This window comes from Boleophthalmus pectinirostris, unplaced genomic scaffold, assembly GCF_026225935.1.
Source record: "Boleophthalmus pectinirostris isolate CB_2022bp ecotype Guang Dong unplaced genomic scaffold, ASM2622593v1 HiC_scaffold_2, whole genome shotgun sequence".
Lineage (NCBI taxonomy): Eukaryota > Metazoa > Chordata > Actinopteri > Gobiiformes > Gobiidae > Boleophthalmus > Boleophthalmus pectinirostris.
The window spans coordinates 15,109,203-15,127,876 of NW_026571152.1; the positions used below are offsets into that span (position 1 = coordinate 15,109,203).

Genomic DNA, 18,674 nt, shown 5'->3' on the forward strand with positions numbered 1-18,674 from the left:
CCAAAAATAAAGTTCTTCTGTGAAGTCCAACAACTATAAAGTTTTTATTGTTAAGGGTCATGTTTGCTGGATCATAAAACGGAAATAATAAAACTAAATAATACAGACATTTGACAAATTAATTACAGAAACAAAAAGTATTTTACAACATCTGCTACTACAGTCAGCACATTGAGTATAACAGATTTTGAAGAATAAGTATTCTCTAATTTACTGGTGTTGAGTTCTCTCAATACAAACTGGGAAAGATAATGCAGGACTCACTCATGGTTCAGAAGTAATTAAGTGTGCGTCGTCAAGTTGTATCTGAAACTCACTTGGAAAACAAAGATGAAAGACCACTAGAGGCCCATTCCAGCATTTCATCATCAAGTCATTGGCAGTCTTTTCACTGCTTTTTAGAAGCTCGGCACAGTCCTTAGTGGGTTTAGTCCACAATGAAGAATCATTGCTATGCCTTGCATAATGACTGTTCAGTGCTGCATGTTCATAATATTGAATAAACCTCTTAAATGTATCATAATAGTGCATTGTCTGTTCTTAAACTGCAGTGCTATGTGACATTTTATTGTTATAATCTAAGCGGTGTCAATGTCATTCCATCATTAGAATTCAAGCAATCCAGTCTGGTCCTCTTTTTAAGAACCCCAGTGGGCATCCCTTGAGAATCTTTGGGGTCTAAACACCTAGGTTGGGAATCATTGGTTTACTTAATGCCTATCTTATCATAGTGAACAGCCTAATGTTTCTGAGAAAGATTGTAGAGTTGGCCCTGTGGTTAGAATGCTCTAATGCCTGAGCTGAACTCTGCTGACATCATGTGGTCAGCTCTAACCACAACAGTCAACTCAGTGGTTTTTCCTAATTTACAACAGATCCATCAAACCCAAGGGCATTTTATGGAGAAAATATGTCTAGCTCTTTATACATGTCCACCATTTCTGGCTGACACTGTGAAGTGAGGTTATGTAGCCTCTTCAGGTAGGACAAGTGTGTTAGCAGAACTAGGCTAATCTTGAGCAGGTGAGCAGCTGTGACTTGATAGCTAAATCCTCGTCAGGAAACATTAGTTAGGGCGCCAGGCTAATTGAATTAATTCCTTTAGACTAGCTATAGCAGCAACAATTTCAAGATGCTAGCCTATTTACCAGCACTACATAAACGCATTTGTTTACTCCATATAATGACAACATATATTACATAATACTTAATTGTATCTAATTAGAATGGACAACTTAACATTTTTGATTTGTTGCCACTACTTGCCGCTGTTTGCAGTCAATGATTAGTCTTCATGAGACAAATCTTGCGCGCACGTGAACCCCGGGCCTGACATTAAAGTGTGATTTTCTGCGCTGTGGTTGGCTCGCGTGCGGCTGTGCACAGGTAAGCCCCGCCCCCGCCTGAGCCTCAGATTATCCCGGGACCAGGATGGGACCAGAGGACAGGACACAGGGCAGACACACACATGCATACGCCGTAAGCCGCTGTGCCGGGGTGCAGACCTGTTTAGCTCGGCTGAATGCAGGACTCTTGGTGGGACTTTCTGAACCCAGGACCCTTTTTCTCAAGATACTTCTGCTGGGATAGTTACTAGTGCTATAGCCTATGTCTTCCACTTGTGACTTGAGGAGGAGAGGTAAGGGAGAGTTTGGAAGAAAGCTGCTGAGGATTTGACAGGTTGGTCTGCTACTAGTTGTTGTAACGATATTGTACAGTAAAACTAGACTATTTTGGATATAGCCTATGCAAAATAATTTTTACAGGTAGCCTATTGCATTGCTATATTTGAGACAGAATAGCCATAGACTGACAGTGTCATTATGATTGACCTCTAGGCTATAACCTTAATTTGGGATGGATATTTTTTTGAACATCACATAAACGAAAAACCAAACAAAACAATGTGGCACTGAATCACAGTGGTTAGATTTACACGTTCAAAAGAAGGCCTCTGCGGGATATTCTTTCATTTTGTTCCATAAGCAATTTAATGTAGCCTGTTATTATGTGGTACATTATTAAGAATTCCTAATAGGCTAAATAAATTATATTGCAGTAATTTATTAGGCCCCATAATGTGCCTATTGTATATTGTATTTATGTGATTTGTATATGTATATTGTATTTATATGATTCAGCACAATTTTTGCATTTAATCACACAAACGTTGAAATTCACTGTATTTTTCACCCTATCACAGATGTGGGATGTGAGCTCTAACAGTGACAAGAAATGGCCCCCACACAACTACTGCGTGTTTTAAGTGCCAAGAGCCAATTCTGTGTATTTGTACTCATACTGCAGAGTCCACGGGTTTATGGTAAAGTAACATATCGTTAACATAATGTTGCTCTGAAGCTTGTAGATTTACATTATGTTTGTTGCAGGCATGTCTGGCTGGGGTGGCTGTCTGGATGGCCAGGACGTGTTTGCTGCAGTCAGGGAGAACAGTCCCCCAGTTGTCCTGTCTCCAGAGCTCATTGGGGACTGGGGTGAGGACAGCTTCTCCTGGACAGTGCGTGGAAAGGACGCACACTGGTTCTTCTTGGATGGGACAAACCTCTGGCTCAACACATCTGAAGAAAAAGTCCTGGACAGAGAGGTAAACCTTCACCTTGTAAAGAATCCATTTATTAGTGAGGATCTAAAAATGGAGTGATGTTCTGGTAACTGCATGTAATGATAATATAAATTATATATTTGATTTCTGGACCTTTTTAAGATTATTTAAATGATTTGCAAATTTAACAAAAATATATAATCTCATAATAATCAGATTTGTTTTGTGTACATGTAATTGTAGGTATTGTTTACTATAATGACTTTTGTTTTCCCATTTTACTGGCTTAGTTTAGTTTAAAAAACTTTATTTATTCCCAAAAGTCATTTTTCTTTGCAGTCATAGATCACAGCATAAAAACCACACATACATTAGTTCACGCAGGTCAGGTGCTTGTACAAATCACATCAGAGCTGAGCATAAGTGCAAATGAGGCTTGACAAACCTCTAAAAGCACTACACTGTAGTCAATATTCATTCACTCCATACTTGGTGGAGGTAAGCTGCTATTGTAGCCACAATTGCCTTGGGGTAGAGTGACACAAGCAAGGCCCCTCCGACCAACACCTCACACTCACACACCATAGTGATACTAGGCAAGGTGAGTGTGTCTATGTGGACACAACAGTATGCACTTGTCAGAACTCAGATGAAACTGCCAAATTTCAGGTTTCTGTGTAAAACCAAAATCAAAGTTATTAGGCTATTAAATCCTTTAATCTTATTTAAGACTGTAAGTTCTGTAACAATATAATCCTTGTCAAACACAGACTGACTGAAAAGGTTCAGAGAAAGGAATATACTTTTGTCATGTTTGGCCTCGAATCATGTTCCCCCAAGATGTCACACTCCTTAGATTCATCATTTAACACGTTTAATGTCTTAAATTATGTCTCATTGTTGAATATTCAGCTTTTTGTCTCAACCAGGTCCAAGTACATTTTTTTCAAATGTTTTTTTAATCAGATAGAGGGCCCAGTTTTATTGGCAGAGCTGGTATGTTATGAGGAGGACACACTTCAGGTACATTACATTACATTATCCAGAATGCCCTGGTGCTCTCTCTCCCTGATCTCTTCCTCCTGTCCCAGAGCGTTTACAGGATTGTGGTGGAGATCCTCAATGAAAACGACAACATGCCAGTGTTTGTGGACGGACCTGTGCAGACTGCTGTCATCAGTGAGGTACAGTGTGTCAGTCAAGTGAAGTTGTGGGAATTCAGTATATATCAATGTTTCCTCTTGTTCTTTTCTCCTTTCTGTTACCTGTCTGTCACCTGTATGCCACCTGTCTGTCACTATCAGCCAGTAACTGCCCACTCCCTATGCCACCAACACTCTCCTTTCCTCAGTTTTTATTGGCTCTCTGTTTATTGGTATTTGGCTCCCTGATTTGATAATCATCTTGAGAACCAAAATAGTAAATTATAACATAAATAAAAGGGACATCATGTCCAATATTTTTGTAATTAATTCAGCATTACAATTGTCTGCAAAAGTTATATTTGATTTTAACATCTTCATTTTAGCATACTTCATATCTGAGGACACAGGTAGGTCATGTTTATGGAAAAATCAAAACCTTACATATAGTTCTTTAAAAGCTTGATTTATTTGTAGCAGCATGCAAAATAGAAGGAATTACAAAAATTGAAGCTTCCCCACAATTTCACAATAAATATTGTACTGTGAGGTAAATACCATGTTAACATGGTCCTGTGTTTGATATTGTTACGTAACATGTTTTCATCATACTTTCTCTTCATCTCTGCCAAGTCCTCTCTAAAGAACTGCTTTCTTTTGAACTTTTCATGACACCCATATGCTTGTTTGACACACTTTTGGTTTTAAATACATATTTTTTTCTCACCACTTCTTAACCTTGAGTGAATATCTAATTTTCTGTTTCTAGTTGAGTCCAGTGAATGCAGTTGTTCTCAAGGTCCAAGCAATAGATGCTGATAACGACAAGATTATGTACAATATTGACCAGGCATCAGTAAGTTGTAATTCAATATTTACACAATTAAAATAGGGCTGTGCAACTAATCGAGATTGAGATTCGGTCATTTTTAATAGTCAAAAATTATTGTTGAACATTTGTCAGTTAAAGCATGTGGTTTAGAGCAGAATTTAGACTTTTGAAGAAAAAAGCTGACCAGTATTTGGATTAAATGGCAATGAATGATGAAGTCTGTATTGTTTATATTTAGGGAAATGATTGTCAAAACCATTTAAATTTGTTTTTAATAAGACAAAATTAAATAAAGTCACAAATAGGAATTGAGCAATCAGAAGATTTTTTTTTGTCTTATCACCCAGCCTTAGATGACAATGTCAAAGCATCATCATATATTTTACTATTTTTATTATTATGTTGGTAGCCTGATGCAAAGTACTTCAAAGTGGTTCTACCAAACAGCGGAGAAATTGTCCTGGCCAAACCTTTAGACTACGAGACCAAGACTCTGCTCAGTGTGGTCGTGCGCGCTTCTGTAAGATTACTGATTGAATATTAGAAGATTTTGACACACATAAGTGCTCAGTGACAGACTGTTGTTGCAGGAGATGGGCACAGCAGAGCAGTACAGCACCAGCGCTCACATCTCCATCACAGTGCAGGACGGAGATGACCAATACCCTCTGTTTATGCCCTGTACTGTCCTTTACGAGGAGGTCAATGCTCGGGTGTGTGTCAGCCCCACCTACACGGCCAATGTCACCGAGGGACAGCAAGTAAGCACACTCTTTACTCTGTGTCAGGCCATGATAGGCTAGATTAAGCTGTCTGTGTTTTAAGATAGGGTCAACATTCAAATCAAATATGTATTTTTTTTTTACTGTAATTTTGTGTTTTGACAATTACCCAATTAGAAAGCAGAATGTGCTCAAACATTAATCAATGCTAGTGAAGCCTCTGCATCTCATTGAGTCACGGCTTGTCCTGAGAATTCGAAAGGCCTTTTACCATCTGAAATACTATTTGGTCTGGTTTCAAAATCCGATAACAGTTCCCTAAATAGGAATCCATTGCTTTACTATGTTGAAATGTACAGTTCCTCACAGCAGATATCTGACATAGGTTGATATAGCAACTTATGACCCCAAATGTCTTAGATCTCAGTGTATGAATGTTTTTATTAATATATGTGCTCACTAAAGCATAAACACTTGTACAAAGACATGTTCACCATTTGATAGATATTCCTATGTTTTTGTGCTGATATCTTTTAGCTGCATCATATTATTGAATTTAAAACATTCCAAAAGCAATTTTGCAACAATAACATGTTTCTTGCAGGACATTGTGTTGAGCTTCTCTCCTGGGCCCATCTACGCAGTGGACGGAGACAGCGGCCTCAGTTCCTCCATTAGTTACGCCATCCTCACAGGTCTAGTATATACTGAGAAGTGAGTACACTCTAATAACTGCTGTTCATGTACACTTATATACACATATACGTGTTGTAGGGAATGACGATGGCCAGTTCCTGATAGACAGACACACTGGTGAGATGTCTTTAACTCAGGGCATCCCTGACAGACTCATCACTCCAGCCCTCCACCTGCAGGTCATGGTAAGAACTTCACACACCTCTGTACTGTTTCTATTAACCAATTAATTAACAACTTATATTTTGTACAGGCATTCCAGGACAATGATCCCAGGAAGTACTCTGTGGCTGCCGTAGTCGTGCATATTTTAGGACATAACCAGTTTCCACCAGTGTTTGAGAAGTCCCAGTATTCAGGCTTTGTGACTATGGGGCTTGGTGCAGTCACTCTGGTTCACACATACGGCAACAGAGAGCTTGTGTTAACCGTGAGAGACCAGGATTTCAACCAGGTCTGTAATAAGTCTCATTCATACAATATTTGAACTGGATTTGTGATTTGGTTAATTTTGTATTTGTCATCTTGCAGAGTGCCAACCCCATGATAGTTTTCAGTTTAAGTCCCATGTCTAACCACTCAAAGTTGTACACGGTCACCAAAGAGGGGCTGGTGTTTGTGAAGACGGGTCAGCTCAGCCCTAGAGAGAAACATGTCCTCGAGGTTAGTATTGATCTTCCAGAATCTGTGGACTAGATTAAAGGTGCACTGTGTCACTTTTGTGACACAGTATGGAATATCCCTAACCTGCTTGTCTCCACACACCTGTTATTGGTGTGCCTGTAATTTTCCACAGTATGGTATTTAAGTCTGTGGCGGTGTTATTTTTTTTATACAACAAACAGACCAAAATAAAAGCATGTAGTTTTATTAAGGATGTTTTTAGACCATTAAAAAGCTTAAAAAACATGTGTTCTTGCTGTAAGCAGGCTTGCATGTCCACAAACCTGACGCTTACTTGGACTGGAGGAGGGCCTTCTCCTTGTTACCAAGGAAATTTTGTTGCTTTGTGTCTCCATGAAGAATGATCTGAAGTGTGGTTTGAATGTTTCCCCTTAGCAGGGGGTGACACCAGGCCAAGTTACTGGTCAAAACCACGGAGAGGTGAGCCCGATAGAAGAAAGTCTAATGCCATACTATGGAAAATTCCAGACAAGGCAAAAACATCTCCATGGACACAAGCATGTAACTGACCCCTCATCAGACAAATTACATGGTGTATCTTTAAAAGTACAGCCATAAAAGGAAAAAAAAGATTTGTAATGGTATATTTCTCAAATACATACTGATCCAAAATAGGTCATGGTGCAATGGAAGGGCACTTTAAAACCACAGAGATTTAACTGAACTATTCTCAGGAGATTAAGCTTGATTTGTGCATTTTCACTGATAACCTTGGTACGATATAACTGCTGTGTAATCCTATGGGAAAGCTACCACCATACACCTTATCTTACTTTGTCTTATCCTATGTGTATGAATGTGTAGTTGGAGGGGTAGAAGAGGCCAGATTGGCAGCCAGTTTTCCAGACTCAAGGCAGCTTTGGTTAGATATCTGCAGCACAATCTCTGCACACGCACATTATGCACAGCGTGTTACTCAATAAGTTACTCTTGAGTTTGAGTTTTCTCAAATATTCTTTTTTCTTACTTCAGAAATTTCTTGAAGCATTACTTTGTACTTCTTGTAATATTATTGAAACATATTAAGTAATGTTGCTCCTTCGTGAGTTCAATTTTTGGCTACTCTACCCACCTCTGCTACTGACTTGATAGTTAAATCTCTACTTGATGTTTTGTAGGTGAGAGCTGTGGACCAGGAGTCGGGAGAATCCACCTTCACCACTGTGACAGTGGAGGTGTTGGCTGAGGGACAAGCAGGTTAGTTACACTTTGGTTTGCATTGTCAAATAGAGCTTTTATTTTATTATTATTAGATATTGAGGGCTGAGAATTGAAAGACTGTCTCAGATAAAAGATTAGGATGTTACTGTCATTGTAGAGTTGTTGATAAAAAACAAAGTCCTATCTCATAACTGGTGATAAAAAAATACAGTCTGAGAAAAATATGCCCTCATTTAACTCAAACTTACAGAGACTAAGCCAAGAGGACAATATATAATTTAAACTGTGACTTAAAGTTACAGTATGTAACTTTCTGAAAGTGGCACATCACTTGTATGATTCCATATAAAAAGAAAGTTAAAACCATGCTTCAGAACATTCTGCATGGTGATAGATATGTTTTATGCAACACTAGGGAAAATTATAGAAACAACATTTCAATTAAAAGTCTGGTTTATGGAGATGGGAGCCTGCTCACAGTAATGTTTTTCAAAGCAAACAATGCAAACCATCATAAAAAATAAAATAAAGTAAAGGTTCACTTTTGTCTTGTGAGTGTGACTTTTTAGTATCAATACTTATTCAAATGACGATCTAGTTTGTTGTCTGTACTATGTATTAAACTAAGCTTTGGTTTGACTGCTTTGTGTCCCTCAGCTCCTCAGAGTGAGATGTCTGGGCAGCGCCTCAATGGCTGTGTGGTAGGTAAAGCGCTCTTCCTCTGCCTCATGGCCCTGTCTCTGGGGCTGTGTCTGCTCTATCTGTGTGTGTGGATGAAGAAGAGGCTGCAGGACCGCAGGGACCCACTGGAGAGGGGCAGTGTGGCCCAGGGCAAACATCCCAATGTGGTGAGAGCACAAAGGTTAAATTTTATAATCGTGTATGAACAGAGTAACAGTCATGTGTGACAGGAATGTTAATGTGTCCACAGAGTCTACGCTGGTTTCAACTGGTGAGTTCTTGTAGTATTATTTGTTTTTTTTATGTGTTTTTTTCTTTTTACTTCACCGCAACATTTAGAGCTGTACAATAAACATGAAGAATTATGGACAATAGAACATTATTATTGATATATTTAAAAAAATCATTACTTCATTATTGATGTAAAAAAAATCTATCTTTTTTAAAAAACTATTTATAATGTATATGTTGCTGCTTCATGCTGTGTTAGTAAGTAAGTTTTTATTTATATAGCACTTTTCACAGACATATGTCACAAAGACGCTTTACAGATAATTTTTTATTCACTTCACACTCAGTGGTTCATGCTAGGCAATGTGGGTGAAGTGCTTTGCCTAAGGACACAACTACAGGTTCTTTGTGACTGGTGCCCCACTATGGCACCTGATTTTCCCAGTGGTCTGGGTCAAGCTGATGGTAACATTAAAATCACAAACAAGAACAAACAACAGCAAACTGAACACGATACAAATATTTCCATGGAATCAGGCAGGTGACATGCCACCTCCAGAAAGTTACACACTGTACTTTTAAAACTGGCTAGTTTGAAACGCCTATGAAATTCAGTCACAATATATGTATTTTTTTAAGAAAGAAAGTAACCTATTTCTTGTGTTGATGTAGTAATATAATTTAATTTACTTTTCATTCTTTTCTGTTGTTGTATTAGTTTACATTATATATCTATATAAATATTAAAACTTGTTGTTAAAATTTTAATTTAATTATTTCCATATAAAGGTGAGCCATGGAAGTACCATGTCCCAGACGGAGGATCTCCCATTCAGCACTGAAGACTACGGGACCTCCAACCCATCTTTCATATTCTCCAACCAGGACAGTCCCTCCCAGCCTAAAGACGACGCCAAAGCCACTCAGTCTACCTGCGAGAACACAACCAGCCAGGATACAGAAAACCTCAGCTTAGAAACACTTCCATGTGATTCCCCTCTCCACCTGTCGGAAAACTTCAGCATTCCTGAAACCCCTCTTGCTCCTCCCAATCCAAAGACTACCAGCCCTACCCCTCCCTCCTCTCCATCCGACCTCTTGAGCAGACGGTTAGCAGCAGCCGCAATCGACAAACCAATCTGCAAAGTCCTCAGCCCTCCCAAACGCACCTCCTCTCCTCTGTTGAGTGCAAAAAAAGCCACCACCCCTCCTCCGAGCCCTGAGCTGTTGAGCTGGTCATCCCTCAGTCATTCACCGTTTACAGGAGAAGAGGCAGAGGTAGAGCCGTGCACTTCGCTGGATAACTCGGACCATTCTTCTGTGGGGCCCCCCCCTAGTGGACGAGAGGATGAGGTGTTTTTCGAAGAGGAAAACGTTAGTCCAGATCTGCTGCCAGATGAACTCGAGCTGCTGGATGTGATGGAGAGATGTTATCCTGTGATGGTCACCTTCAGGAAATAGGCTCACATACACAAATAAGACAAAGACTGGTTTCAATGGTTTGACTGTGACAGATAAATAATGTGTTAATCTGCTGCTGGACTGCTCAAGTGTCTTGTTTTATTAAGTCATTGTTATAATGTTGTTTTCACCATGATTAGGTACTGATAGGTCTAACAGAATAGTAATAGTTTTTTTAGAAGTTTAACAAATATTTTGTGTGTGGTGTGCCATTGAAGCAATGACTTGTAATCACACTCAAACGGATTAAATGTAAACTCTGCTGGATCTAAGTGAGTGACATGTACTATTATCATAATGCATTAGATATAGTACTTTTCCAGAAAAAAATCATCTAGCCACAGCTGCCCTGGGGTAGAGTGATGGAAGTGAGATTGCCAATTTGCACCACTGACCTCTCTGATCACTAATCATGCTCACAGACAATACACTTTAGTACATGCAGATCTATGCAATTTTATTGGTTGTTTTGGATCTGGGTCAGATTTTACTGTTCATCTGGTTTGATGGTACTTGGAGAGCCCAATCTTTTGAGAAGTGGTGTTTAGTAAAACATTTTGATCTTGGAAGATTTTTTGAAAATAAACACATAATATGGTTTTCTAGTGTACTCTTCTTTCACTATGTGGCACCTAAAGTTCCCTTGACATCCCACCATTAACAGTGTCAACACCAGTTAATCATTTTGTTTTATTTTATTGAGACATTTCTCCCAATCACAAAATGGACCTCATTTGGGCTGCACCAACATCATTACAGTAAAGTCACTTGCGAACGCTATTGGTGAGGCCAGCTTGTAAAAAACAATTTCATATACAATTTATAATCATAGATAAAAGTATCAACAGTGGTTATAAGGTGAGAATACAAGCCAAACATTTAGAAAGAATCCAATCAAAACAAAGGGTTAACTTTTTGGATGAAATCAAAGTTCTTTTTAGCTTGGCACAAAATACAAAAGTGAACACACCAAACAGAAATACACGAGTAATATATGTACACAACATGCATACCAGCACGGTGATGCTTCAACAATATAATGCAGCTTCTCTGGACAAAATTATTTAGTTCAACCAAGGCCTTCAAGTCCAACCTTCACTGAGAGACATCATTCAATTAACAAAAACTAATCCTGCTTTCATTATTGCACTGGTCCAAATAATCTTCACGGTCAAACTCGTAGCAGTCGCTTATCGTCAGCAAAACAACATTCAGTCATTAACGGTGAAATATGGAACTTTTCTTGCGGAGGGTCTCAGTCTGCCACCTGCTTGTCTCCATGAAGATGTAATTGATTTTCCTGGTATGGAATTTAAGTTATCTACATTGGATTGATTGAATTACTGGCATTTGTATTAGTATTAAAATACTCTGAAAAACATTAAGGTAATAATCAAAATGCATAAGTCAAACAAACTGTCTAGTAAGAACAATTTAGTAACTATTAAAAATGATTCAGTACTAATTATGTAAACTACTTGTTGATTATGACTTAAGTCTTTCATTAGGCTTTATTAAGGTGTAGTTATATATTTATATTATAAAGTGTCACCAATATTTCTAATGCTATACAGTGGATCATCCAAACTTTAACATCTCCATGGAGATGGAGGTAGGTGACACTAGATGAGAAAAGTTACATATTGCACATTTAAAAAACAAAAACACATCCACTTGGGCATGATACAAAATTTACAGCAAAATGTTACGGTTTATGGTCCAGTGCATTTCAAAAAGATGTGTCCTGATTTTTTTTCTTTTTCTGTCTTTAACACTGTCCATCCTTATGATCTGAAAAGGTGGAATTCAAAACCAGCCAAGCTTGTGTATGAAATAATTTGCATTAAAAAACAAAAACAAAACAAAACAAAAAAACATTCAAATAAATTATTGTCCGTGGCGTTTGGGCTCATCTCAGTGACAGCACTCCTAGTGGCAGAGGCGAGCAACACACGGTGATCTGAGTCTTTGAGCAGGAGGGGAAGGGTTAAAACTCATCATGTCGCGTGAGTGCCTCCCCGAAGTCTGTGGCCTGGCTGCCCACGAACAGGTCATACTTGTCCACGATCTCAGACTTGGTCAAACGGCCGTCCTGTGGGGGGAGGGGCGGCAGGAGGTTAATATGGGACAAGACTGGCCCATAGCCTGACTAGTTAATAGGGGTGTGCATTGTCTTAAGTCAATACCTTTCATGATATGCATGTCACGATTCTATATATCCCGATATTAAAACAATGGATCATATATTGCCAGTTATCAATAATTACTTCTAATAATAGAGTCAACTACACCAGAACAATAACAAAATTGTATGAAATATAAATTTATACATTTTTTAAAATCATGAGAACAGTAAATGGAACTAATGATTTTTTTGTGAAAAATATTATTTAAAAAAATCTATCTGGATGCATTTTGAATAGATTCGAGAATTGTGCAACAATATATCACTGAATCATTTTTTTTCTTATAGCCCTAGTAGTTTGATTTGAATTTAAACAGCAATCTAAGTAGTGATCAGGTAACAGAGTGCCTTTATAGAATCCTTTGATTGTTTTGCATTGTCCTGCTTTTTATAATTATCTTTGAAAATGAATGGGTCTACCCCATAGAGTGTATAAAGAAGTGGACTAAGGAAATGTGACGTCATAACATTCGCTCCAATCAAATGAAGCTCATAGAATCTAGCAGTTATGCGGCGAATTTGGAGCAGAGTTCCGTTTTAAGAATAGAAATAATTTTATGAACAAAACAGAGAAATAGCTAAATAAAAACACCAGGATTATATAGAGCGGGACGAGGCGCTTTTCAATGCCAAGTGAATTGGGGCCTGAGTCGATACGGTCTATCCACATGAAACACGAACAACAACAAAAAAAAAATCTATAACTGGCTAAACATAGGAGCAGACAAAAACACTATTGTTATTATGCAAATGTGTGTAATATAGTGTGTTTATAACCTGGCAATGCCAGATTGATATTAAGTCGCTAATGAGGTACCAAATGGGCTCAAAAGGATCAGCATGATTTATACAAGACTGATTTTTGTGAGTATGAAAACTCAAACCATGCTACAGTCTAGCAGCGCATGATTAGTGGAATGAAAGGAACTTAAAGAACTTATGACTGAAAATACATGAGGATTCACCATGACAACAGTAATCCAACAGAGTTAATGGGGAATTCAGAGTAACCCACAGAAAATAAATCACCTCTGTGTGTCTCACCGATGGACAAACATGACTGAGCCAACATCACATACTTATGCTAATACTCACTCTTTCCATGCACTGGGTTTTAGTCCTGCCTTTTGTGCACAAGCATCTCAAAATGTATAATGCTCATGTGTGGTGCATAAAGGCATTTAAAAAATGCATCCCAAAATTTGTTCCTGATTTATGATTAATCTAGTTAGCTAGTCTGTATTTACTGAGCCTGTCTTATTGGGCAATCAGTGATTAAAATAGAAAAATAAAACATTTAGAATTCGGACAAGTTCTGGAGGGTAAGTGCACTTTTGAGAAGTGACTTCTGTGGTGGTTTTTGGATCCACACATTTACAAACAATTTGACTTCTATTCTGAAATTCTGAGAAGTAGTTAATAATGCATACCTTATCAGAATCTGACTCGTAGACCAAGTGCTTGGCCTCGGCTTCAGCGTGGTCGTAGTCACTGGGCAAGATCCAGTCTCGAGTCTCTTCTTTGTCCATTTTGCCGTCTTTGTTTTTGTCCCTGAACTCAGTGAACTGTTCACGCTCCGTCTTCACCCACTCAGGTTCAGAGGCGTCCCCATCCTGGTTGTACATGTCACCTGGATAACAAGACAAAAGTCAGTTAGCCTTGGTTTGCGTACAGTAAATCATAAATCTCTCATTACAAAACATCATATAGTGACTTACAAAACTGAGGTATCAGGCAAGAATCCTAAATGCCTGATACCTCAGAATTCTAAATGCTGTTATTCTGACCTGGTTAATGTCACTAAAATCACTAGGACCATCCACAAGCACTGGCACAAAGTCTATAGCCATTTTGGGGTAAATGAAATTATATAATCTTTTTAGCTGTGCAATTAGAGAGTGGCAGAGTTAAAAATATTACAAGCATTTTTACTGTACAATTCAAATTTTTTGTTGGAAAGTTGATACCACTTACATATTTCCTCATGCCACCAACTAACTGGTTTCCCAATGCTGTATTCACACTTTTTAAAACTGCTGACAACAAAAATAAGTCTACTCTTGGTGAAAGAAAAACTGACCGATGTACTCATCCAGGTCGATGAGGCCATCTCCATTCTTGTCGATATCCTCCATGGTTTCCTACAGGAAAAAGAACAGGAAAAGAACAAATTAGAATGTAAAGAGAGAGACACAATACTGGACAATGGTAACAGGATATGAAATAAAGACGATTGTGTATTTTCTTTGACATTCTACTATCACGAGTCAATTTTGTTTTTTTGTTTTGTTTTAGACTTGAGCGCACAAACATTGTTGGAATCTTGTTCACATCAACCGATAAAAATTTAAATGTGTTATTGGATTGATTTTGACTGACTATGCAAAATACCCAGTGTGGAAACCTTTCTTTGCTCTCACCAGCACCACGATGTCTTTCATGTGATCATACTCCTCTGGGTGAAGAAAAGCAGTGAACTCTTCTTTGTTGGCCTTCATGTCCGAATCCTGGTCGGCCATTTTAAATCTCCTCTCGTCACGATCCATCATCTGTCTGTAGCTTAGACCATCTTCTGGGTCGCTGTCATCTGCAAAACAGTACAATACAGAGTCATTCTAATATGTGTATTCCTGTTCTTCTGGGGTAGTTCAATTTCTTCTTCTTTGACTAATTTCTTTTTCTTGTTGTGTCCTTGGGGAAGACATATCACCCCTATTACTTGCTCAAGTCATTCCTTCATCTTCTGGTTAAATCTTAATTAGTAGTACAGACTTGTCAACAACTTTGACAGTCCAGAAAAGTACACTGCATTACTAGAAGCAGAGCAGTCGTACCGAGGATATAGCCGTAAGTGGCGTTCCTATACTCGTCCCAGGACACCACCCCGTCTCCATTCAAGTCGTGGCTTTTCCACTGTCGGTCAACGTCGTCATAGATCCACCTCTTCTGAGCGTGTTTGATCCACTTCTTCATCTCCTCCACAGTCACAAAGCCATCCTGGTCTTCATCGATGCGCTCCACCAACATACTAAAATATATTTTTAAAATTCATTAAATAGTTTTATGATACCTTGTTTAATGTTCCATTCTCAAACACAGACACACCGAATCCTCCTTTTGGTCAAGCTATGAGTGAGTGACAGCTAAATTTAACCAATCACAAATTTAACCAATGACAAATACAAATAGCTTTGGTTACTTCTTAAAAGAATTGTATGTAGAATGTTCTCTAACAAAAAACAAAACAAAAACAACAAAAAAAAAAAAAAAACCAACACGTTTTTCTCATTTTCAGGGCATACCTGAAGTAAAAGCTCAGAACCTGCAATAAAACCTGCAGAGGCTGGACTAGCACTGATTTATAATTGGCTGTAGATTCTGGGGTTTAGGTGGTGATAATTCAGATCAGAGAGAGTCCTTTAAGATTTTAGCTAACTGGAGTTCAGAATTAAACCAGACCACCCAAATGAGAGACTATTTATACAGGGACAGTGCACACCGACCAAAACGAAAGATGGATTAGACCAGGTTATAGCAGAAAATGCTAATTTCCACCTGTAGTCCCTGTGCAGATTGATGTTTCATTTACAGAATCTAAAAGTTGATGGATACAACATGACCAGTATATATTCTCACATAAAATTTACTAACATTTAATTCAATATATAAGTGGTCCCTATTTTGAAACCAACATAATAAAACAGTTCGACCTCACCCTCAACCTCAACTTCCACTCTCACACTGCTTCACAGACACACATACACGTAGTATACACGCTCAGCACACATGAGCATCACTGTACACACCACCTAGAGATCTATGTTTTTGAGGCAGTATTTTCTCTCACCCAAGGCGCTCCTTGCTCTCCTCAGGTGTAAGCTGGTCAAAGGTTTTGGCCTCCTCTTGTCCCAGAAAAGCTTCGTGGTCATAGTCGAAGTCTTCTGCGTCATTGTGCTCACGGTTACTCAGTGGTTCATCATGGTGGACACGGTCTTTCTTCTCCATGGGTTTACTGGAGGCGTACACCAGGCACACGGCAAAACACATGAACAAGGGACGCAGCTCCATCTTCATGATCTGATACAGAACAGAAATTATTAGCTATATTGCTTTCACAGGTGGTAGAGTTAAAGGTGCACTGTCCAACTTTTCTGGGTAATGATCTTTGCCACCTGTCTCCATTAAGGTATTATTGTCTTGAGTAAATGTTCTCAATTGCAGGTGTTTTTATAGCTCAAGAATAACTTTAAAAATATGCATTGCATTCTGACTATGAGCAGCGCCTCCTTTCCATAGATCTGACCTGCACCTAGTGGCATCGACTGGCTGTCACCATAAAAAGGGATAATGCCCTACTGTAGAACATTTCAGTGAAAGCACATCTCTACGAACTCTAGAAACCAAGCAGGAGATGGTCTCTCCAGCAGACATGTTACATAGTGCACATTTAAGATCAATATTTCTCATGCAGTTCTTAGTTTTAGACCTCGCAAGTAGTTATTGCGTCTGTTGAAATATACATATACATTCAGTCAGTCTATGATTGAAACATAAGTCCGTCTTCACAAAGTCTGGTCATGAATTGTTTGGATTAGATTTTGTATTTGCATATTATTTTAAAGCTATTTAAAACGGAAAAAAAGTACCTTGAGATGATGCAATCCTTAGTGTGTCAATTACTAATATTATTATTAAATGGGATTTTACGGATTTAGAGAGCTGGTATAAGGCATTTTGTTTGCTTGTCTGATTAATTAGTCTAATATTTAATGCAAAATATGTATGATAACTGCATCTTAAAACTACAAATACAACACACAAAATCTCACCATAACCTGTAAACGTTTAGCTTTTTCTTTAGATTGCCATAATAGTCCGTTCAAAATAGAAAGTAGAATCTGTCTGTGAGTAACAATAGTGTAGTCTGCGTCCCGTTAGATTGGAGTCAACATAATCATCTGACATTTGGCTAAGAAAACAAAATCACAAACTCCTTTACCATTAAATCACGTGTCCGCTATATCACAGCTAAATCACCGGCCAAATGCTAGACTTCCAGTCACTATAAAAGATTGAAAGTAAAAGAAAGTACCCGGTCTGGTGAGAAGTTGTTCGATGCAGTTTGAGGGCAGCAGCAGAGCGGAAACACACCCATGCTCTTCCGGTGCTAAAGCTGCAGGCGGCCAATCAGAGGCCAGGACGGCTAGTGTGATGTCGCGATGTGATTGGTCCACTTCAGAAGCAGGGCGGTGATTGGATTGGACCAGAACCGCCACGTCCTCAAAGTCAACAACATCCCGTTCATTCATAAATCTATGAAGTGAAAAGTCTGGGATCTCCACATCTTATTTTTATTCATCTACTGTTGTGCTCAAATTGGCTTTTCAATTGAATAGATTTTAAAATGATAATCAATAACAGAGTTGGTTGTACTGATTACATTTACTGAGTTAAATTTACTTGTTTAACTTTTTAAAGAAATTGTCCTTTTCAGAGTACTTTTGTAGCAGCATACTTTTATTCTGACTTGAGTAATATTTTTATTGAAGTAATAGTAGGCCTAGTTTTGGATACTCTCTCTACTGTGAGCAAGTCTTCAAGTGACAAAAGTTTAATGTGGACAGTGTGAAATGATTATAACAGTTGTGTTTCTTACATTGCTTCTTCAGATATGATTTTTTTCCCCTCATTTTTCTAATTGTGTCTATCTTTTGAAAATAGTAGGTTTTGTTAGTTAATGTTTTGCCCTTCACAGTACCTTGAAATTATAAATCAGATGTCTCGACAGTTTTTAGTAGCGGTTTTCCAAAATACTATGTTGCTTTTACTTCAGTTGTTTCTTGGACCACTTATCTGTATTTCTAGCCTATTTGAGTAATATTATTTTGAGGTAATGTTACTGTTAGTTTAGTAAAATTTTTGGCTACTCTACCCATTTCTGATCAAGTATATTTACTTAATTTATACTTCAGATAGTCAAGTTCCCAACCAAGAAAAAGAAACAAATAAAATGTCTCAATCCTGTGGCCAACACCTGTTTTGAGAACACTGGCACTCCCACATTAACACCTATACAGGTGAACTGCCATCTCAAAATTAGAGACAACAAAAATCAGCACTTAAAGATCAGGAATGTCAAGCTTGTGGTCGTAACCTGTCCAGAACAGGTCGCCCTCAAGTCAAGGGGAAATCGTACTGTCAAGGTTATTTATTATTGGTCTCTTGTACCTACTGTGCTTGCAAACTGTGTAAGCCAGACTCTGGCTATGGGAGTCTCTCTGAGAAGGAAGAGGAGGAGGAAGAAGAAGAGAGGGAA

At 38.4% G+C, this 18,674-nt stretch overlaps 2 protein-coding genes across 4 annotated transcripts; one reads left to right on the forward strand and one right to left on the reverse strand.

Annotated features, from left to right (window-relative positions):
• Window positions 1-1,441: 1,441 nt before the first annotated feature.
• LOC110169196 (cadherin-related family member 5) lies at window positions 1,442-10,208 on the forward strand. Of its 2 annotated transcripts, none has more exons than XM_020934715.2 (16): window positions 1,442-1,680; window positions 2,204-2,323; window positions 2,391-2,605; window positions 3,530-3,586; window positions 3,655-3,747; window positions 4,475-4,561; window positions 4,947-5,057; window positions 5,128-5,298; window positions 5,864-5,954; window positions 6,034-6,140; window positions 6,209-6,409; window positions 6,487-6,618; window positions 7,758-7,836; window positions 8,458-8,648; window positions 8,732-8,752; window positions 9,502-10,208. In XM_020934715.2, the coding sequence occupies exons 2-16, from the start codon at window positions 2,236-2,238 to the stop codon at window positions 10,171-10,173; spliced, it is 2,316 nt and encodes a 771-aa protein (XP_020790374.2). In that variant the 5' UTR covers window positions 1,442-1,680; window positions 2,204-2,235; the 3' UTR covers window positions 10,174-10,208. The 2 variants fall into 2 exon arrangements, with proteins under 2 accessions (XP_020790374.2, XP_055011684.1); XM_055155709.1 differs by having other exon boundaries at window positions 1,442-1,639.
• Window positions 10,209-10,853: 645 nt separating this feature from the next.
• On the reverse strand, window positions 10,854-17,508 carry calub (calumenin b). 2 transcript variants are annotated; one of them, XM_055155755.1, is made up of 7 exons: window positions 17,451-17,508; window positions 16,206-16,435; window positions 15,193-15,386; window positions 14,779-14,945; window positions 14,439-14,499; window positions 13,789-13,988; window positions 10,854-12,265 (listed from the first exon to the last, which is right to left on the reverse strand). In XM_055155755.1, exons 2-7 carry the CDS (start codon window positions 16,430-16,432, stop codon window positions 12,161-12,163), a joined length of 954 nt encoding a protein of 317 aa, XP_055011730.1. In that variant the 5' UTR covers window positions 16,433-16,435; window positions 17,451-17,508; the 3' UTR covers window positions 10,854-12,160. The 2 variants fall into 2 exon arrangements, with proteins under 2 accessions (XP_055011730.1, XP_020790337.1); XM_020934678.2 differs by having other exon boundaries at window positions 17,358-17,488.
• Between the last annotated feature and the right edge of the window lie 1,166 nt (window positions 17,509-18,674).

Coding starts and splice junctions, on each gene's coding strand:
- calub (XM_020934678.2), bottom strand. Junction 15,387..16,205: donor GAGAGCAAGGAGCGCCTTGG/GTGAGAGAAAAT, acceptor AATATATTTTAG/TATGTTGGTGGAGCGCATCG. Junction 13,989..14,438: donor CGACCTGGATGAGTACATCG/GTCAGTTTTTCT, acceptor CTTGTTATCCAG/GTGACATGTACAACCAGGAT.
- LOC110169196 (XM_020934715.2), top strand. CDS start 2,236: ATGGCCCCCACACAACTACTGCGTGTTTTAAGTGCCAAGAGCCAATTC. Junction 7,837..8,457: donor GTTGGCTGAGGGACAAGCAG/GTTAGTTACACT, acceptor TGTGTCCCTCAG/CTCCTCAGAGTGAGATGTCT. Junction 8,649..8,731: donor AGGGCAAACATCCCAATGTG/GTGAGAGCACAA, acceptor ATGTGTCCACAG/AGTCTACGCTGGTTTCAACT.